The sequence below is a fragment of the Saccopteryx leptura genome, chromosome 10, assembly GCF_036850995.1.
Source record: "Saccopteryx leptura isolate mSacLep1 chromosome 10, mSacLep1_pri_phased_curated, whole genome shotgun sequence".
NCBI lineage: Eukaryota > Metazoa > Chordata > Mammalia > Chiroptera > Emballonuridae > Saccopteryx > Saccopteryx leptura.
The window spans coordinates 63759255-63781944 of record NC_089512.1 but is presented as its reverse complement, the minus strand read 5'-3'; the positions used below and the strand labels follow the sequence as shown (position 1 = coordinate 63781944).

General features: G+C 41.8%; 1 protein-coding gene across 2 annotated transcripts in view; it reads left to right on the top strand.

Moving 5' to 3' along the window:
• Window positions 1-6177: 6177 nt before the first annotated feature.
• Window positions 6178-22690, top strand: part of PPP4R2 (protein phosphatase 4 regulatory subunit 2) — a 101947-nt gene continuing 85434 nt past the window's right edge. The window contains exons 1-2 of one of the 2 annotated variants that reach the window (XM_066350655.1): window positions 6178-6431; window positions 7346-7427. In XM_066350655.1, coding sequence (XP_066206752.1) covers window positions 6398-6431; window positions 7346-7427 — 116 coding nt within the window. In that variant the 5' untranslated portion in view covers window positions 6178-6397. Of the gene's footprint in view, window positions 6432-7290; window positions 7428-22690 lie in introns of those variants that run through there. The other variant, XM_066350654.1, reaches the window with a different exon arrangement.

Genomic DNA, 22690 nt, shown 5'->3' with positions numbered 1-22690 from the left:
ACAGAGAGGAAGGAGAGGGGGAGGGGTGGAGAAGCAGATGGGCGCTTCTCCTGTGTGCCCTGGCCGGGAATCGAACCCGAGACTTCTGCACTCCAGGCCGACACTCTACTACTGAGCCAACCGGCCAGGGCAATAAATAAAATATTTAAAAAATAAAATAAAGAAAAAAAGAAAATTACCATAAAAATGTAAAATTCTTATCTTTGTTGTTGTATTTTATATTTTCTCTATTTACCACTAAAGTCATTATGTTCTATGTATCTAAAGGATGTGGGGCAATGTTTGGATTGTCATTTGGAGGGGAGAAAATTCATCCTATATACCCACAAATAGGGTTTTCATGAAAGAGCCAGGATGTAAACATGATTCCCTGACTTCCACTCCAGTCTTCCTTGCACTCATTCAGCACAGCCTGTAGACGCACAAATGTCACTCAGAGTGGTTGGCTCCAGACCTAAAGAAGTTCTTTTCTTCCTTTGATGAGTCCCACAAAAAAATCTGGTACAAAGACTTTGAATATAGCAATGCCTTTTATTTTTATGTTTATTTATTTATTTATTATTTTTTATTCATTTAATTGTATTACTATTATTTATTTATTTAGTTAGTTAACGAGAGCCAGGTTTACCCAGAATTCTCAACTCTTGGTTCTGGTCTTAACATGCAGAATAGGGTTTTCATTAAAGGTATATCATAGAACTCAAGAACATTCTAGAATGATGCATTATGAGAATGTAAAACCTTACAATTTAGTATGGTTTTATGTCTTGGAATCCTTTTGCTGTATCTTGAAATGTTAGGTAGTTTGGTGAAGAATTTAGAGAAAATTTACTCTTCCAATCCCTGCTGCTTGAAATGTTTATTCTTTTCTAAAGTTAATATGTTATCATGAGGCAGTATGTTATCTGCCTTTGATATTCCCAGAAAACTACTACACTAGTGCCTTGGAAATTTATAACTACAAATTTTAATTCAGTGAATTCCTAAAACATGCCATCTGTGTGGTCTGAAGTTTGTCAAAGGATGTGTTGCCTAATATGCACATTGGATCTCTGTATGGAAAGGGCGTGAGATTGGTTCTCTTTTCTCCTCCTGTCCTGTCCTGTCCTCTCCTCATTTCCTTTAAAATTCTGTTTTAGTGCATATGACTATTGATTTACATTGGAGAAAGGAAGAACACCTTCTAATAGCAAAATGTGACTATTTCTATATGCATTGAGATTGAGATTTTCATTAGCTGAGTAACTAGAAATGCTGACAATATTTTTCTTGCTGAGTTTTTTTTTCCAATATAAATCTTGGAAATTGTGACTTACATTGAAAATTTCCATGTTTAAAGAATTAACTATCTAGAAAATCTACTTAAGTTTTCTTTCAACTTCCAAAATGACATTTTTTTTATTTAGGATATAATGCTCCAAGCTTTACTATTTATTTGAGATTTATATAACATTTTCAGTGCTTCCATTGCAAATTGTTGTGACTTCTACTGAATTTATTATTGAAATAGGCATTTAAATAAACTTAGAAGTTTGAGACTTTATCTTATTGCAACTATGATTTCATAAAACCATAAAAACCTTATGCACAGTTTCAATATACTGATCCAATAATGGAACAATCATTTCAACCCACCTTGAAACAAGACAACATTCATAAAAATTGAGATAAATATATAAATATGGCCTGATATTTATAAGATACATTGGATGTTTTAGATAAACCAAAAGAAACATGATTTCATGACTGGATTCAGCAGTATGTTGACTTTTGAAATATGTTTAATTGCATGGGAGTGCAAACCATTATAATCATTATATTCTCACTGAATAGAATAGTAGGAAATCTTTCTTATATTTTTCTACTTTTTCATCTTCCTCTATTCTATTTTTGCTTTTTTTTGGCATTATATGCAGAATGACAGAACTTGGGGATCTCTTTGCAGATAGAACCAAGTTCTAATGGTTAGATCAAATCTTTATGATAACTTTCTAAAAATTAAAAAAGCACAGACTACATACAGAGACACATACACACATACCCTACATTCCTTTTGAAGAAGGAGCCAGCATTTGCTGTGGTCTGTAAATTGAAGAATTATAGTGAAACTGTATGTCATATCATTTCACAATTTTGCAGTGCTGGATTTAAAGCTGATGAGATTACTCTGGCAAAGAGAGAAATTTGCCCTGGTTTTCGTTCTTTACAGGTCAAAACTGGAAATATTTTCTTGAGACTTCAGGATCTGCATTCGTGTTTGCATTACCACATGCATGAAAGTCAGGTACAGCCGCTGCTTCATCCCTTTCACGAGTTTGTCACTGAGAAGTATACCCATTGTTCATAGCTCCCAAGGAGCCCCTGATGTATTTTTCATGTTGGAAAGCTCTTTTTAGTAATTTTTTATTGGGAGAAACAGCATAAAAGGGATATTCTAAAGAAAAGGAATTATTGTAGCAAATTAAAAGTATTATGATTTGATTACTGTTTTGTCTTTTAAAAATGACTGTCTTGTCTTTTTAAATACCAGGTACTTTTACCTTTTTTAAATTAAAAGCTTTAAAAAAGATGTCTTTTGGTATTAATTTGGAAGTGTGTTTCTTATATAAGACTTCAAGGGTTAAAATTTATAACATTAAAAAATAATATGTAAGTTTTTCCAACTAGTTAAAAATATTGTTTTAGCTGTAGCTTAGCTGCTTTAAAAATCATTAACTGGCCTGACCAGGCAGTGGTGCAGTGCATAGAGCATCGGACGGGGACACGGAGGACCCAAGTTCAAAGTCCCGAGGTTGCCAGCTTCAGTGCGGGCTCATCTGGCTTGAGCATGGGCTCACCAACTTGAGCGTGGGGTCACTGGCTTGAGCACGGGATCATAGACATGACCCCATGGTCGTTGGCTTGAGCCCAAAGGTTCCTGGCTTGAAGCACAAGGTTGCTGGCTTGAGCAAGGGGTCACCTGGTCTGCTGTAGTTCCCTGGTCAAGGCACATATGAGGAAGCAATCAATGAACAACTAAGGTGCTACAATGAAGAACTGATGTTTCTCATCTCTCTCCCTTTCTATCTGTGTGTTCCTATCTGTCCCTCTCTCTTCCTCTCTCTCTGGCTCTGTCTCTCTCACTTAAAAAAAAAAAAAATTGAGGGAGAGAGAGAGAAGAATTAAACAAAATAAAAAACAATCAATAGAAAAAAATGCAACAAATGCTGTTTTTTTGAAAAAATTAATAAAATTTACACACCTCTGTCTAGACTCAATAAAAAGAGAAAACACTCAAATAAAATCAGAAATGAAAAGGTATCAGAGAAATTATAACAGATACCACAGAATTAAAGAGGACTGTATAAGAATAGTAAGAAAAACAATAAACTAACAAGTAGATAACCTAGGAGAAATGGACAAGTTCTTAGAAGTACACACTATGTGCTCACGCACTTTCCTAGACTGAATCATAAAAACCTGGAAAATCTAAAAAAGGCCAACAGTAAGGAAATTGAACGAGTTATTAAAAACCACCCCAAAAGTAAAAGTCCAGGCTTTACTAGTAAATTCTACCAAAAACTCAAAAAAGTTTTAATGCCTAATCTTCATGTACAGAAAAAAAAAAATTGAAGAGTCTATATTTTATAAATCATTTTATGAGGACAACATTACTTTGACACAGAACCTGACAAGGACAACACACACTAAAATTACAGACCAATATCTCTGAAAAATACAGATGCAAAAATCCTAAACAAGATACTAGCATATTGAAAACAACAATACATCTTTAAAATAATATATCACAATCAAGTGGGGTTTATTCCAAAGGCACAGGGATGATATAACACATAAGAATAATGAATGTGATACACCACATGAATGAAATGAGAAAAATCATATCAAAGGGAGACTCCAAGATGGCAACAGAGTAGGTGGACATTCCAATGCCACCTCCCAGGACCAAATTGGATTACAATGAAATTTGAAAACAATCATCTTGAAAAATCAACTTTACACTAAATGAAGAGGAGTGCATAACCAAGGATCACAGAAACCACACTGAGTGAGACTGGTAGGAATGGTGGAGACATGAAAAGGGCTGCCCCTAGTTCCAGGAGTGAGTGGTAGCGGAGGGTCAGAGGGACTCTTAGCTGCAGGGAGGTTTGCTGTAATGCCAGTGGCTAAAGCTAAGCAGGTTCAGCCTGGATTCTGGCAGACAGTAAAGAAATTGTAGAGCCAGAAATTATTGGGCCATTCCCGTTTAATAGTCTTGTAATGGTGGATGAGCAAAAAGGCAGAAAAACATCTCACAGCAGCAGGCGAACAAACAGCAAAATGGCCCCTCAGTGGCGGACAGGCAATCTGCAATTCACCCTGAGGTCAAGCACCCATAGTTTTACATAGACACATGTGGTGCTGCCATATATTCATGCACTAATCAGGCAAAGTGCAAGCAAGCAAGCTTAACACAGCTGTTTTCCTAACAATCCATTCCTTTAGGGTTGCCTGCTTCACAATCTACAAAACAAGTATTTTCTGCAATGGTCTCTGTGTGGGAAATGAGGTATATTATATCATAGAAACAGTACAGAATTACAAAAAAAAAAAAAACCAAGCTATTTCAAAAAATGACAATAATTACAAAGCTGCCCTTCACAATGTCTCCCTGAGCACTCTGCCCAGAGAGTTAACTGGAGGCCCAAACCTCTAGTCCCCTTCCCCACAGTAGGTGGGAGGGCCTGGATAGTCCAGGGCCATGTCCATTGAAGCCCTAAAGTGTCCTTGGTGCATCTTTGCAACTGAATGAGAGCAGCTTCCAGGTGCAGGAGGACCTCTAGAGGTGCCACAGACCCCCATCAGCATCTCATACTGTCCATCCAACAGGAGAGCCACTGCTCCCATCTTGTTGAAGTCCCTGATTCAAGAGTCCATTATACAGCTCAGTGATCAGTGCATGATAGTGCAGCTGTCTGTAAAAATCACCCAAGGTAAAACTTCATTACAGGTAACTAGCCATACAGCTCTTTGATAACAGATTTCAGCACCTTTCCATAAGTGCCCTGTCTGTTGCCACAGCCCTATCTAAACTCCTCAGCAGTCCAAGCTCACAGGGTCTGACAGTCAAACACATTCAAGGTCTGTGCCACCTAGAAAGTTTTCTTAGCTGCTGCTGCTGCTCTTTTTTTTGTATTTTTCTGAAGTTGGAAACGGGGAGGCAGTCAGACTCCCGCATGCGCCCGACCAGGATCCACCCAGCATGCCCACCAGGGGGCGATGCTCTGCCCATCTGGGCCTTGCTCTGTTGCAACCAGAGCCATTCCAGGGCCTGAGGCAGAGGCCATAGAGCCATCCCCAGCGCCAGGGCCAACTTTGCTCCAATGGAGCCCTGGCTGCGGGAGGGGAAGAGAGAGACAGAGAGGAAGGAGAGGGGGAAGGGTGGAGAAGCAGATGGGTGCTTCTCCTGTGTGCCCTGGCCGGGAATCGAACCCGGGACTCCTGCACGCCAGGCCGATGCTCTACCACTGAGCCAACCAGCCAGGGCTGCTGCTGCTCTTTTTGCAAAAAAGCAACCATTATCTTCTAAGGCCAATATCTGCTCCACATCAGCTCCACATCTGTTTTCAGAGAGATACTGCACCAGTGCTGAGTTTCAAGTAACTAGTCCAGGGTCACACGGAGTAATTAGTTGAGTTGGGCTTTGATTCAAGCTGATTCCAACCGCTAAACTTTTAATTACTTTGTTGTGTATGCTGTTTCTCTTCAAGGGTGGGTTCATAAGGAACGTTGGGTTCAAGTAAGGCGAGAATCTCGCCCTCAGTATTGAGTGTACGCTGCTGACCACTGAGTCCGCACGCTCACTTAATTCTCACCTACACCGAAAGGGTGGTCGATACTAGCGCACTCCCTGTGCAGAAGGGAAAGCAAGGCTCAGTAAATCGATCAGAGGTCACACAGGTAGCAACAGGCAGGGACGCAGAACGAAGGGGTCTGCGTGCACTCCCTGCCTTGACCACGTCATCCTCAGCTCACTCAGGCGCTGCGCAGCCAGCACCGGGCGGGAGCCCGGCCTCGGCCTGAGCGGCTGCGGCTCCGGCCCGCCCCGGCCCACCCCGGCGGCACGCCTCCGTCCGCACGCGCTTTCCGGCTCCGGGTCGGCTCGGCGGCGCTGGGACGCGGCGGGAGCGTGCGCGCGGTGACGTGCCGGGCGCCATGTTGGAGGGCTGGCGGTAGCGGCTCGGGAGACGCTCCTTCTCTCGGCCTCGCTCTCTCGCTCGCTTCCCCCGGCTCCCTGGGGTTCCCCCGCCCAGTCACCTGCGTGCGGGAGTGTGTGCGAGGGCGGGGGCGGGCGCGGGGGCGGGGACGGCGCTCGGGGCCCGGAGACCCGCGGAGCCTGGAGGGACTCCGGGGAGCCATGGACGTCGAGAGGCTGCAGGAGGCGCTGAAAGGTGGGGGTGGCCGCCCGCGCTCCTTGCTTCGGGCCGCCGCGGCCTCTGTCCTCGGGCTCCCGGGCGGAGGCCCTGAGGGCCGGGGCGGACGCGGGGCAGCTGTGCTTACCCGGGCCCCATGCCCCCCCCTGCCGCCCCGGGGGCGGGAGTCCTGCGGGCAGCGCCCCCGCCCGTGCTCGGCTTTGTGTCCGCGCCGCCGGCTCTCGGCGGGGGGAGGGGAGCCGCAGCCTTCGCGGCCCGGCCCTGGCTCTGTCCCGGCGCTCCGGGCTTCGGCGGCGCGCGCGCAGCCCCTCCGGCGGGCGCTGGTTTCCATCAGTCCCGCAGGCCCCGCGTCAGCTTAGAGGAGAAAGGCAAAGGTTTGGAGGAGGGGAGGGGCAGCAGTTCAGGGTTTCTGGAGTCATCCTTCCACCCTAATTCTAGAGTGGTCGCCTTCCAAGCAACAGGCTTGACAACAGGTTTTCAAACACAATAGCGTGATTTCGACCTTTTGAGAATTACGCTTTGATAATTCAGAATCATTTTGGACGGCAATAAGAGGTGGGTGGTGTTTCTTAAAACGCAGATTTATGACCTTCATTTAGATAAACAAATTCAGTGGAGCTTTGGACATTAATTTTGATCAGATTAGCATATGGAGCTGATGCTGGTTTTATCCCAGACCACACTTTGAGAAAGATTGAATTCAGAATGGTTTGTGAAGTGAGTTCCCTATTTAGGAGGATTCTTGTTACCTGTGAAAGAAGAGCGTACACGTGGAGTAGAGCTTGGAGAGTTAAGGTGGATAGTTGGTTGAGACATAATTTTTTTTTTCTTGTTCTTAATATAAGGGAGGAAAGTTTGTTTTTAGAGGGCATTGAAAATGGTTGGTGGCCTTACGAGTAATACTGATAACTTTTCTTTCTTCCCTTATCTAGATTTTGAGAAGAGGGGAAAAAAGGAAGTTTGTCCAGTCCTGGATCAATTTCTCTGTCATGTAGCCAAGACTGGTGAAACAATGTGAGTTGAAAACATGTATTCCTTGTTATAGACCTATGTATCATTCAAAATTTCTTGAGAAGGGGAAAAATGTACTTGAGAAGAATTGAACAATCTATAAAGCCCTGGTCATTTAAAGCAGTTATTGAGTGCATATATACTGCTCACAAATATTAGCTGATATTTCAAAATGAATACGAAGCTATAAAATGTCCCCTAATTTTTGTGAGCAGTTGTACTTTACTTCATGCATGGTCTGTAGTGAATTTTAATTTACCTTTTTTTTAAAAATTTTTATTTATTCATTTTTAGAGAGGAGAGAGAGAGAGACAGAGAGGAGAGAGAGACAGATAGAGAGAAGGGGGGAGGAGCTGGAAGCATCAACTCCCATATGTGCCTTGACCAGGCAAGCCCAGGGTTTCGAACCGGCTACCTCAGCATTTCCAGGTCGACGCTTTATCCGCTGCGCCACCATAGGTCAGGCCTCTGTAGTGAATTTTAAACATTTGTTAAACTTCTTAAAAGGATGTGTATATTATATATTTATGCTTTAGTACATTTAGTAAAACTTAGCCTGAAAGAGCCAGAGAAAAGAACAATGCCTTTTCCATTTATAACTCTTTTTTGGCCATAACAGGCTTATTTCCAAGATTTTGTGACTTGGATTCTATTTCAGATTCTTTTTTGGTGGTATTTTCTCATATTGTCTTATGTCCAACCTTACGTTGTCATATTTATATATGCGGGTGTTTAAGGTGTCATGTCTTTATTTTCTCATGAGAACTCAGGATGGTTACCTGACAAATTCCAGTTGCTACAGTTTTGACTGTCCGACTGTCCTGTAAACTTTCTAGGATAGTTAACTTACATCTGCTCAGCATTTTATTAGGCTTGTTTCCAAATGTTGTAAATCTGAAACTTACACTCTGAAGTTAGGACTGTTGTCAAAAAAACCCATTTCATTTTGTGTGTGAGTAGTTTGGGTAGCAGGACCTGTTTTTATACTCTAGTGAAGTTAAGCCCCAGAGAGCAGTGCGGTTTAGGTGACTTCTTTGTAGTCCTATCTTTGGATAAGGAGTGCGGAGCAGGAAGGGAAAGGTTTCTTAGATGCAGTGTTAATAAGTGGGATTTCTATGGGCTCCCAACTCTTCTTGTTTTTAAATTTCTTTTTGAGGTCTACTATAAGAATGTGAGTTTCAACAAGTGATGTGTACTTTCTTTGGGTTTAATAGAAAATGCTCGTTTCTCAAAAGATTTGTTTATGGCTGTTGTGTAGCCTTAACTAGCCTGCCTTTAGAAAGAAAGAAAACTCCTAGTGCTTTATTAAAATTACCATTCAACTTAAGAATGTGACTGTGATGTGTTGTTCAATCTTATGTTTTTATTTATTGCATTTAAGAAATGGGACCATTTAGAAAAAGGAAAGTAATTTTAGTCTTTTAGAACACTTGATTGTAAAAAATGATTTAAAATAACTACAGTAACTGGTTTCATATAGATAAACTTAAAAATGAGTACATACCAGTTTTCAAAAATAAATCACTGGTTGGTCCAAACTTACCATTTTCTACAGTACCAGGAGTAAAAGCATTTTACTTTCAGAGTTTTGATACATAAGATTATATCAAACTATTTGTACATAAATACTTAAGAACCTCTTCCATTATTCTGCTTATCAGGTCAGTACAAACTGCCTTTCTTTTTTGATAAAATACAGTGGCTGTAAATGTATAAATAGTTGAAAGAGTTGAAAAGAAAACTTTTTAATATCCTGACTGGATCACCAGGTAGCTAGAGAAATTTAACTGATGTTTCTGGACAATTATTTTGTCTTTATAAAGGACTTAAACAAAATGTCTCTGCCACCCCTATTAGGTTTTTATACATTTACTAAGAATATTTTATATTGAAATGATTGGTGGTGGTAGGCTGTTATTTTAAGATATATTGTTCAAGCAGCTTATTTTTATACATTTAGCTTTATTATACATTTAGCCTTTGTGGTTTATATGTTTTTTAATGTGGAATGAGACACCTTCATTTTATTCCAAATTGAGGACAACTGCTTAGTTTCTATATTAATGTTTTTTTTAAATTAATTTTTATTTATTGTGTTAACATGGATTCAAGTATCGCACTCAATATAACACCCTCACCTCTAACCATGTGCCCCCCATTACACCCTCTTTGCTCCCCTCCTCCTAGCGGTTCCCCCTCTTCCCTCTGGGATTTGCTGATCTGTAATTTGTATGTATGTATTATGTATATATAAATTCACTAATCCCTTTACCTTCTCTGATCCCATCCTGTCTTCCCTCTGATAGCTAGCTGTCCCTCTGACTGCTGTCCCTCTGCTCCTTGAGACCCCGCCTCTGCCTCTATTCCATTCCTCAGTTCACCTTGCTCATTAGATTCCACATATAAGTCAGCTCATGTGATGCTTTTCTTTCTCTGCCTGGCTTACTTCACTTAGTATAATGATGTCCAGGTCCAACCATGCCATTGCAAAATGGAAGATTTCCTTCTTTTTCACATTGTGTATATGTAACCCGGTCCTTTTTTGTGTATGTGACAGAATGAGACAGGAACGGAGAGAGATGAGAAGCTTCAATTCTTCATTGCTGCTCCTTAGTTGTTCATTGATTGCTTTCTCATATGTGCCTTGACCAGGGGGGCTCTAGCAGAGCAAGTGACCCCTTGCTCAAGCCAGTGACCTTGCACTTCAGGCGAGATTGGGCGCGTTCAGGGTTATAAGGCCGTAGACGACCTTGGACTTCAAACCAGCAACCGTGGGGTTGTGTTTATGATCCCATCCTCAAGCCAGTGACCCCTTGCACAAGATGGTGAGCCTGTGCTCAAGCCAGATGAGCCACTGCTCAAGCTGGCAACCTTGGGGTTTTGAACCTGGGTTCTCCTCGTCCCAGTCTGATGCTCTGTCTACTGCGCCACCGCCTGGTCAGGCTGAATCACATTGATTGATTTGTGAATATTGCACCAGCCTTTCCTCCCCAGAATAAATCCCACTTGGTCATGATGTATGATCTTTGTGATGTGTTGCTGGATCCCGTTTGCTGATACTTTGTTGAGAATTTTAGCCTCTGTGGTCATCAGGGATACTGACTTAGAGTTTTCTTTCTCTGTAGTGGCTTTACCTGGTTTTAGAATAAGGATCATGCTTGCCTCTCCCTCCTTGAATTTTTTAGAATAGTTTGAGAACTATAGATGTTAGTTCTTCTTTGAATGCTAAAATTGCCTGCGAAGCCATCTGGTCCAGGATGTTTGTTTGCTGGCAGTTTTTTGATAACTTTTAATATCATTTGTTTAATCGGTCTGTTTAGGTTTTCTGATTCTTCCAGATTGACTTTTGGAAGATTGTATGTTTCTATGAATTTATCCATTTTGCCTAGGTTGTCCAGTTTTTTGGCATATTAATCTTCATAGTATTCTCTTACCATCCTTTATATTGCTGTGGTGTCAGTTGTTACTTATCCACTTTCATTTCTAATTTTATGTATTTGGATCCTCTCTTTTTTCCATGAGTCTGGTTAAAGATTTGTCAATCTTGTTTACCTTTTCAGAGAGCCAGCTCTTGGTTTCATTTGATCTTCTGTATTGTTTTTTTTTAGCTTTTATGTCATTTATTTCTGCTCTGATCTTTATTACTTCCTTCCTTCTATTTCCTCTGGGCTTTATTTGTTGTCTTTTTCTAGTTCATTTAGGTACAGGGTTAGGCTATTTATTTGAGCTTTTTCTTGCTTCTTAAGTTATGCCTGTAATGCTATGAACTTCCCCTCTCAGTACTGCTTTTGCTGTGTCTTATAAATTTTGAGTTGTATGTTAATTTTTATTTGTTTCAGGGAAATTTTTTATTCTTTGATCTTATTGTTTAACCCATTTGTTACTTAATAACATGCTATTTAGTTTCCAAGTGTTTGAATGTTTTTCAGTTTTTCTATTGTAGTTGATTTCTAGTTTCATGCCATTGTGGTCAGAGAAGATGCTTGATATGATTTCAATCTTAAATTTATTAAGACTCGTTCTGTGCCCTAACATGTGGTCTATACTAGAGAATGTGCCATGAGCACTTGAACGGAATGTATATTCTGCTACTTTGGGGTGAAAAGTTCTGTAGATACCTATTAAATCCAGTTGATGGCTTTAGGCGACCCCTGTGTTTTGGTCTTTCGACCCCCACTGGGGTCGCGACCCACAGGTTGAGAACCGCTGATCTAGTGTGTCATTTAAGGCCACTGTTTCTTTGTTAATTTTCTGTCTGGAAGATCATCCATTGATATTAGCAGGGTATTAAAATCCCCTACTATTATATTATTGCTGTCGATCTTGCCCTTTATGTCCATCAAAATCTGCTTTATATATTTAGGTGCTCCTATATTACGCACATAAATATTTACAATGGTTATATCCTTCTGTTGGATTGCTCCCTTTATCATTATGTAGCGACCTTCTTTATCCCTCACTGTAGCCTTTGTTTTAAAGACTATTTTATCACATATAAGTATTGCTACTCCAGCTTTTTTTCATTTCTATTTGCATAAAATATTTTTTGCCATCCCTTCACTTTCAGTCTATGTGTATCCTTTGTTCTGAAGTGGGTCTCTTGTAGACAGCATATGTACGGGTCCTGTTTTCTTATCCATGCAGCTACCTTATGTCTTTTGATTGGAGCATTTAATTCATTTACATTTAAGGTTATTAATAACATGTATTTATTTATTGCCATTTTATTCTTTAAATCTACATTCCTCTTTTTCTCGATTTCTCTTTTTCTTTGCTCTTTTTTTAGTAGACTCCTTAGCAGTATTGGTTTGGTTGTAATGAATTCCTTGAATTTTTTTTTTTTTCTGGGAAACTTTATTTCTCCTTCAATTTTAAATGGTAGCCTTGCTGGATAAAGTAGTCTTGGTTGTAGGTTTTTTGTTTTTTGTTTGTTACAGAGACAGAAAGAGAGTCAGAGAGAGGGATAGATAGGGACAGACAGACAGGAACGGAGAGAGATGAGAAGCGTCAATCATCAGTTTTTTGTTCTGGCACTTTAGTTGTTCATTGATTGTTTTCTCATATGTGCCTTGATCATAGGGCTACAGCAGACCGAGTAACCCCTTGCTCAAGCCAGTGACCTTGGGTCCAAGCTGGTGAGCTTTCCTCAAACCAGATGAGCCCGTGCTTGAGCTAGCGACCTAAGGGTCTCGAACCTAGGTCCTCTGCATCCCAGTCTGATGCTTTATTCACTGCGCCACCGCCTGGTCAGGCTGTAGGATCTTGTTGTGCATTACTTTGAATATTTCTTGCCATTCCCTTCTGGCCTGAAGTGTTTCTGTTGAGAAGTCTGATGTCATCCTTATGGAGGCTCCTTTGTAGGTAATTCACTGTTTTTCTCTTGTAGCTTTTAGTATTCCTTCTTTTAACTTTCACATTTTAGTTATGATGTGTCCTGATGTAGGCATCTTTGGGTTCCTTTTTATAGGGACTCTCTGTGCTTCTTGAACTTGTGTGACTTTTCCCCTCATCAATTTAGGGAAATTTCCAGCTATGATTTCTTCAAACAGGTTCTCTATCCCTTGTTCGTTCTCTTCTCCTTCAGGAAACCCTATGATGTGGACGTTGTTTCTCTTCATGTTGTCACAGAGGTCTCTTAGATTTTCCTCAGTCTTTCTGGGCCTCTTTTTGTTTTGCTGCTCTGCTTCCCTGCTTTTATTTATCTTGTCTTCTAAATCACTGATTCAATCCTCTGCTTCATCCAGCCTGTTGTTGATTCCTTCTACTGCCGTCTTTTTTTTTTCTTTTTTTTTATAAATAAATTTTTATTTTAATGGGGTGACATCAATAAATCAGGGTACATACATTCAAAGAAAACATTTCCAGGTTATCTTGTCATTTAGTTCTGTTGCATACCCATCACCCGAAGAGAGATCGTCCTCCGCCACCCTCCATCCAGTTCTCTCTGTACCCCTCCCCCTCCCCTTCTCCCTCCTTCCCTCCCCCCACCCCCTTTAACCACCACACTCCTGTCCATGCCTCTTAGTCTCGCTTTTATGTCCCACCAATGTATGGAATCCTGCAGTTCCTGTTTTTTTTCTGATTCGCTTATTTCACCCCGCACAATGCTACCAAGGCTCCACCATTCCGCTGTAAGTGATCCAATGTCATCATTTCTCCTAGCTGAATAGTATACCATGGTGTATATGTGCCCCATCTTCTTCATCCAGTCCTCTATTTTTTTTTTTTACAGTGATTAAAAGCCTTTAAGCAAACTCTTGGCCAATACAGCAAGAATCTCTAAAAGAGTAGTGTCCTTAACATGTTCACCAAGTCCAAGTTGGCCCCATCACCATGCCAAATCCCTGAAAAATGCAACCCAACCACAGTTCAGTCTGTTAGGAGCTGTCACAGGGAGCAGGAGTCCAGGAAAGTTCCCCACAGGAAAAGTCCGCATGGCACTGGAATTGTTGTCACCATCCTATACTTTGCAGCTCATGTCCAAGTCCCAATGACCTCTGCTTCTAGCTGGTAATGATTCAGGTAGACTGGAAAAAGCCATTTGCAGCATGTGTGGATATGGAGCTTCTGTTCTCCTCTGCCTGGAGAGTTGAGACCAGGTTGCTTTTCCCTGGAGCTCTGTGACTGTGGCCTGGTAAAGAGAACCTTGGGATACACTCAGCTGGGTGGCAAAGGTAAATTCATAATACAAGTTGGCAAAAGGAGGAAAGAGAGCTCTGAATTAGGAGTAGGTCCCAGCCTGAGATATGATTGGGGCATTGAGGTAGGAGGGATAAAGGAAACACTATATATTAAGCAAAGCAGCAGAAAATAGGACTATCAACACCCACAACAGAGATCTTTGAGGGAAGAATAAAAAAACCTGACTATTCAGGCAAAACATAGTTAAGTGGCCCTTGTGCGAATGAGATCAGTTTACCTGCTTCTTGGAAGAAATACCCTAGGCTCGTCCACAGTGTTGTAGATGGGGCCAACGGCCCTGGGCACCTTCAGCCTTCAGTGGCAAACCCCAGCTTTCTGGGCAAGGTTAGGTCATAGGTGGCTGGAGCAGGACTGGAAGAGACTGAACCCTCCCTTAGAGGAGCGAGGGGGAGCCCACCTTCCAGTGTCCCTGTTTCCTCACAGCAGAGGCGTGTAAGCCTGGCAGGCTTTAGCTCAATGACCTTCCTTTCCACTATTGAAGCACTACTGCCGTCTTCATTTCTGATACTGTGTTTGTCATTTGTGACTGGTTCTGTTTTATGAGTTTAATATCCTTTTTGATGCTTGCTATCTTTTTATTTAGGTGCTCATTATGACCATTCATTGTTGCTCTAAGATCCTTGAGCATCCTAAAAATCATTATTTTAAACTTTGAACCTGGTAGTTTGATAACTTCCATTTCATATAGTTCATTCTCTGGGGATTTCTCTTGTTGATTTATTTGGGTCACATTTCTCAGTCTGCCCATTTTGTCTGTGTATTAGGTAGCGCTGTATTACTTTGAGCTTTTTGTAGTTTCTTTTTGAGGAAGATGGGCTCGGTGGTACTGACCTGTAGGTCACCTGTTTTCCTTGTTCTGTGAATGTTTCTTGAGGGTACTATTTTCCCTCCTATTGTCTGTGAATATTGAATGTAGTTGGACCTTTTGTGGGTATGGTTATTCCTTTAGGCTTGCTACCTCTAAGAGTGAACCCTGATTGTGTGTATTGCACACTGTGCCATGTCCGTCTTATTGCAAGTATTTGTTCTCCACAGTGTCTAGTGCCTGCTAGACTCCTCCTTTGGGTATGCTGTTTGTGTAGTTAGCTGAATCTAGGGTTGGTGCTGTTTGCCACGCAAAACCAGTTGTGTTGGTTCTAGGTCTTCTTGGGTTGGCGTAAGCTGTTGTTTGTCACCCGCTGTAGGCTACTTGTCTGCAGCTACAGCTCTTCGATGTTTGTGTCTGCATTTTCTGTACCTGGGTAGTGTGAGAGGGGCCAACCTGTGTATAAGGATCAGCTTCCTCCTGCTTAGAGATGACAGCAGCTCTGTAAGAGCCTCAAGCTCTGTAAGATTTTCCTTCACTTTTCAGCTGCTCTACTTCCTCTTGCAGCTGCCTGGTCTTCACACAGAATCTTCTGTAGAAAGACTGTAGTGTGGGTCCAGACTGACCTTACCCAATCAGCTTCTCTTCTGGTTGCAAGCTTGTTGGGTTAGGAGGGCTGAGGTTGGTAATCAAACGTCAGTGGGACCCCGTTTCAGGGGTCTCTTGGTCAGTATCTCAGTCTGGGGACAGTGGCCCCTACTCCAGAGCATAATACCTCTGCCACTGCGAGATACTCAAATTTTACTTCTCCCCAACAAGGTGAGCAGCAGGTTCAGGCCAAAGTAGGTCTGACAGTCCCCTCTGCAGTAGTTCTTACAGCTGGTGAAACCCTGGTCTCAGGGAAGAAGACTGAGAGAGTCCTCTCCTGGAGTGACTGTGCCCTTGCAGAAAGTGGCTGAGCCCCTCAACCAGATCCAATACTAGGCTCACAGGGACCCACACTTTAAATGTCCATGCTCCAAACCTCTCTCCCTTCCCCCTGTGGAATCTAACTCAGCAGGGCAGGATATCCAGCACCCAGGCAGGCTGACTGTGAAGCTCCACCCTGTCCAATGCACATGAGCTGCTGTACCAGTGCTGATCATAGAGCGAAATTTGCCTCAACTGGCCCGGGTGTGAGGAGCCCTTCCTTTGGATACCACTCTGGCAAGGGTTGTTAGGTCCTGACCCGATGCTCTCTGCAGTTGGCCCCTGGATGTGCCAGCTCTGGGTCTCCCTGGCAGGAATCTAGTGCAGACAAGTGGGAAACACTGCCTGTGACTGGCACTCAGCAACCTTCTTTGAGCTGCAGGCAATCCAGAGTTTGTAGTTGCTTCTGCTGGGCCCAGGGCACGTGAAAATACCAAGGTGCACTCCTAGGCTTGCTTTTACCCATACTGGTCCTGGGGGGAAGGGTCACTGAGTCCCACTTCTTGCAGCCTTTCTGCTTTCTGGCTGCTTTTTGAGCTCCACCACTTTAAAAACCTCTGCTGGAGTCTGCATCAATTCAGGGATTAGGAAGGGTCGTGGGTGTGGCTCTGACCTGGCCCAGGTGTCAGTCTGGCCAGACTTTTTCCGTAGACCTCAGGAGGTGTGGCCCCAGGAGTCCAGTGTGTCCCCTAATACCCAGAGGTGAGGTCTCCTTGCTCTTTGGACATTTTCCGCAGAGTCTCTGGTGAGGCAGAAGCACCAGTCATACACTCAGGAGACTGTAAGGGGAGCTCTGGTCTCAACACCAGAAAACTGAGTCACTGACATGCCCTTTGCTTCCTGACCTCTCAGAACAACCCGTTGCCATGACTGGGGTAAGAGAGACTCCCGAGGGCAGAGCAGTTTCTTCCCAGGGTGGTGCCACTCAGAGGGGACACTCTGCCCAAGAAAGATGGCGACTGTACCATTGTAGACTGATTCAGCACAGGAGTTCTGGTGGTCGTCCCCCACAGTGTCTCTTGCTGGGCCTCCAACTTTACACTCTCCTCATGCAACTCTAGTCCGCTCAGCTCTCCTCCACCGAAACCCTAGGTACGTGGCTGTGAATGAGATTTTCTGAGCGGGCCCTTTAAGATGGAGCTTGTGTCTCTGAGAGGTCTGTCTCTTTCTCGCAGACAGAAATCTGGCTCTTTTCACAGCTAAGTGCTGCGTGGGCGCCTCCTCAAGGCTCTGGGGCTCTTGGCTGAGGGTCCAGGACTAGGGCTGAGCAACCACACCTCTCAGGGTGACCGTCCCCACAGTGAGTGTCCCTCTGGACCCTCAGCTGCCACCGCTCACTCTTGGGAGTGGGCAGCACTCTCCATGTCTTCACCCTTTGTACCAGTTTCCGTGTGGCTTCTTCTGTGATCCTTGGTTATAGACTCCTCTTAGTTGAGTCCAAACTTGGTTTTTCAAGATCATTGTTCTTAAATTAAGTTGTAATCCAGTTTGGTCCTTGGAGGTGGCAGTTGGAATGTCTGCCTACTCCATCAGCATCTTTTTCTATTTCTTGTCTTGTTGATAATAGCTAATCTAACAGGTGTGAGCTGGTATCCCATTGTAGTTTTGATTTGCATTTCTCTAATACCTAGTGAAGATGAACATTTTTTCATATATCTGTTGGCCATTTTTATTTCTTCTTGGGAGAAGTGTCTGTTCATGTCCTTTTCCCATTTTTTTTATTGGATTGTTTGCTGCTGAGTTTTGTGAGTACTTTGTACATTTTGGATATTAACCCCTTATCTGAGCTGTTGTTTGAAAATATCATCTCCCATTTAGTTGGCTGTTTTGTTGTCCGTTTCTTTTGCTGTGCAGAAGCTTCTTAGTTTGATGTAGTCACCATTGATTTTTCTTTGCCTTTACTTCTCTTGCCTTTGGGGTCAAATTCATAAAATGTCCTCTACAGCTGAGGTCCATGAGTGAGTGCCGGGGTCCAGCCCCGGGGGAGAATCCAGGGGTACCACAGGAAGAGACGGCGTCGGCACGAATCGAGTGAGAGAGCCGGATTCCTTTTTCTCTTTAGCATTTACTGCCAGGCATCTCTGCCAAATGCTGGTCTAGCTTTATTTTTATACACATACACTAAGTTACAATCACATGGTATTTTGAATACATTGACTAATAATTGTTTTTGTTTCACTATGGTTACATATTTCTAGGCAACAGTTAATTCATTTCTATAAGCTATAAATCAGGTGGTAAGTCATTCAAAGTACAGTTATACAATAACTTGAATAGCAATAACAATATTGGTACAAACTTCTAAAAGGTCAGTACTGATTAATAACTCTACCTTACCTAAGGTCCTATTGTCTAGTCAAATTTTATTTATCTACTAATTATACACTAGTTAAGTTCTAACTTTATTTTTCTCAGAGTGTTCCAACACCTGCAGGTCAGGTATGCAAGAAGAAAGGAAAGTTTCTTTACCACATGAAAAGGCTAGGGAGGTAAAGTGATGAATTAAGTGAAAGCTGAAAGGTGCTTCTGTGTATAGTTACTGTTTCCTACCTATTCATAAGTCACAATCTATTTTTTCTAACATGATTAATAAGAAGGAATTCTCCTACAAACTTAACCCTTTTCGAGGGATATCATAGCCAGCCTCTTATGTCTATGAGCCCAGTTCAAGGGGCTTACAGGCTTTTCTGTGGAACTCACACCCTCTGTCTCATTTCCAAAGAAATTACTACGAATCTACAGGGAAAGCACGGTACTATTATCCCTGTGCCATAAATGATAGCACACACCCAGAAAAGGGGGGCTATAAGGCCAAATTAATTCAAAAGGTCAAAGGGGGAAGTCTCGTTGTGCCTTTTCTCTCTGCTGTGACTTTGTCAACCAGCAGCCATTCATCTTCACTGCGGTGACTTTGTCAACCAGCAGCTGTTGGTCTTCTCTGCTGTGACTTTGTCAATCAGCAGTTTTTGATCTTCTGCTGTGACCTTTTCAGCCAGCAGTTGTGGATCTTCTCTGCTGTGACCTTGTCAGCCAGCAGTTGTTGATCGGTTTCCGACAAGTGAGTTTAGTACCTATGTTTTCTTCTATGTATTGTAATTTATTGTTTCAGAAATTATATTTAGGTCTTTGTTCCATTTTGAATGAATTTTTGTGCAATGAGACAAACTGTAGTCAAGTTTCATTCTTTTGCATGTGGCTTTCCAATTTTCCTAGCACCATTTATTGAAGAGGCTTGCTTTTATCCATTGTGAGTTTTTGGCTCCTTTGTCAAAGATGATTTGCCCGTATACAGTATATGTGGTTTTATTTCTGGGTTCTCTGTTCTGTTCCATTGGTCTGTGTCTTTTTTTCTGTCAATACCTTGCTAGGTTGTTTTTTTTTGGTTTGTTTTTTTATTTTCTTTTTCTGTAGTTAGAAGCAGGAAGACAGAAAGAGAGACTCCCGCATATGCCCGACTGAGATCCACCCAGCATGCCCACTAGGGGGCAATGCTCTGCCTCTCTGGTACGTTGCTCGGTTGCAACTGGAGCCATTCTAGCACCTGAGGTGGAGGCCATGAAGCCATCCTCAGAGCTGGGGCCAACTTTGCTCCATTGGAGCTGTGGCTGCAGGAGGGGAAGAGAGAGAGAGAGAAAGGAAAGGGGGAAGCATGGAGAAGCAGATAGGTGCTTCTCCTGTGTGCTCCGGCCGGAAGGAGTTCTACACGCTGGGCCAACGCTTTACCACTGAGCCACGCGGCTTGGGCCCAATACCATGCTCTTCTGATTATCGTGGCTCTGTAGTATCATATAGTATAAGGTCAGGTATTGTAATGCCTCCAGTCTTGTTTTTCTTTTTTCCTTAGGATTACTTTGGTTATTTGGGGTTTTTTATGCTTCCATATAAAACATATTTTTGTTTTGTTTTTAAAAAAATGACATTGGAATTTTGATGGGAATTGCATTAAATTTGTATATTGTTTTGGGTAATATAGCCATTTTAACTATATTTATTCTTTGTATCCAAGAACAAGAAATATTTTTCCATTTCATGTATCTTTTTCAATTTCCTTTAATAATGCTTTGTAGTTTTCAATATTCGGTCCTTTACGTTTTTTGTTATGTTTATTCCTAGGTATTTTATATTTTTTGTTGCAAATGTAAAAGGGATTATTTTTTTTAGATCATTTTTTGAAGTTTCATTGTTAGCATATAAGAAAGCAATAGACTTTATATTAATTTTTTATTCTGTGACTTTATTGGTTTATTGTTTCTGTGGAGTCTTTTGGTTTTTCTATATATGGGATCATATCACCTCCAAAATGTGTAACCTTTACTTCTTTCTCTATATGAATGCCTTTTATTTTTTTCTCTTGTCTGATTGCTCTGGCTAGAACTTCCTGCCCTATGTTTAATAGGAGTGAAGAGAATGGGCAGCCTTATCTTATTCCTGATTTTAGAGGAAATGTTTTGTTTTTTTACCATTTAGTATTATGTTACCTGATGGTTTGTCATAAATGGCCTTTATTATGTTGAGGTATTTTCCTTCTAAACCCATTTTGTTGAGTGTTTTAAACATAAAATGATGTTGTATTTTATTGAATGCCTTTTCTTCATCTCTTGCTAGGATCATATGGCTTTTGTTCTTTGTTTTGGTGATATGGTGTATTACATTAATTGTTTTATGTATGTTGAACCATCCTTGTGCTTCTGGGATGAATCCCACTTGATCATGATGTATTTTTTTTTTAATGTAGTGTTGTATTCGATTTGCTAGTATTTTGTTTAGGATTTTTGCATTTGTATTCATTAGAGATATTGGTTGATAGTTTTCTTTTTTGTTGTTGTCCTTGCTGGGCTTTGGTATTAGGGTTATGTTGGCCTCATAAAATGTTTGGAAGTATTGCTTCTTCAATCCTTTGGAAGACTTTGAGAAGGATAGGAACTAAATCTTTTGAGTGTTTGGTAGATTTCACTAGTAAAGCGGTCTGGCCCGGACTTTTTTTTTTGAAGATGTTTTTGATAGTTTCTATTTCCTCCCTGCTTATTGGTCTATTTAGGCTTTCTACCTCTTCATGATTCAGTCTGGGAAGATTGTACTGTTCTAGGGATTTATCCACTTCTTCTAGATTGTTGAATTTGGTGGCATATACTTTTTCTTTTTTTATTTTTTTTTATTTTTTACAGAGACAGAGAGTGAGTCAGAGAGAGGGATAGACAAGGACAGACAGACAGGAATGGAGCGATGAGAAGCATCAATCATTAGTTTTTCATTGCGTGTTGCAACACCTTAGTTGTTCATTGATTGCTCTCATATGTGCCTTGACCGCTGGCCTTCAGCAGACTGAGTAACCCCTTGCTGGAGCCAGTGACCTTGGGCTCAAGCTGGTGGAATTTTGCTCAAACCAGATGAGCCCGCGCTCAAGCTGGCAACCTCAGGGGTCTCGAACCTGGGTCCTCTGCATCCCGGTCTGACGCTCTATCCACTGCGCCACCGCCTGGTCAGGTGGCATATAGTTTTTCATAGTATTCTACCATAATCCTTTGTGTATCTATGATATCTGTGGTAATTTCTCCTCTTTCATTGCGGATTTTGTTTATATGAGTCTTTTCTCTTTTTTTCCTTAGAGAGTCTTGCCAGGGGTTTGTCGTTTTTGTTGATCTTTTTTTTTTTTTTAATTATTTTTATTTATTTAGTCATTTTAGAGGAGAGAGAGAGAGAGAGAGCGCGCGAGCGAGCGAAGGGGGGAGGAGCAGGAAGCTTCAACTCCCATATGTGACCGTGCCAGCCCAGGGTTTTGAACCGGCAACCTCAGCATTTCAGGTCGAGGCTTTATCCACTGTGCCACCACAGGTCAGGCTTGTTGATCTTTTCAAAGAACTATCACTTTGTTGTATTGATTTCTTCTATAGTATTCTGTTCTATATTTCATTTATTTCTGCTCTAATTTTTATTTCCTGTCTTCTGCTGATTTTGGGTTGCCTTTGTTCTTTTTTTAGTTCCTTGCAATGTGATATGAAGTTGTTTACTTGGACTCTCTCTTGTGTTTTCATATAAACCTGTAATGATACTAAGTTCTCTCTTATTACTGCTTTCACTGCATCCCAGAGATTCTGATAATGTCATATTGTCATTTTCTTTTGCTTGTATATATCTTTTGATCTCTGCTTTTATTTGACTCAGTTTTTAGAAGTATGTGGTTTAATTTCCACATTTTTGTGGGTATGTTGACTTCTTTTTTGCAGTTGAATTCTAATTTCAAAGCCTTATGATTAGAGAATATGCTTTGTATAATTTCAGTCTGAATTTGTTGATGTTAGTTTTGTGGCCTAGCATATATGGTCTATTCTTGAGAATGTTCCATGTACAGTGGAGAAAAATATAAACTCTAGTTCTGGGATGAACTATCCTATAGATGTCCATTTGTTCTAGTGTTTCATTTAAGAATATTTCTTTTTTTTTTTTGTATTTTTCTGAAGTTGAAAACGGGGAGGCAGTCAGACTCCCACATGCGCCCGACCGGAATCCACCCAGCATGCCTACCAGGGGGGCGTTGCTCTGTTGCAACCAGAGCCATTCTAGCGCCTGGGCCAACTTTGCTCCAATGGAGCCTTGACTGCGGGAGGGTAACCCCGAAGAGAGAGACAGAGAGATAGGAGAGGGGGAGGGGTAGAGAAACAAATGGGTGCTTCTCCTGTGTGCCCTGGGACTCCTGCACGCCAGGCCGACGCTCTACCACTGAGCCAACTGGCCAGGGCCTAAGGACAATATTTCTTTATTGATTTTCTGTTTGGATGAACGATGTAAAGTG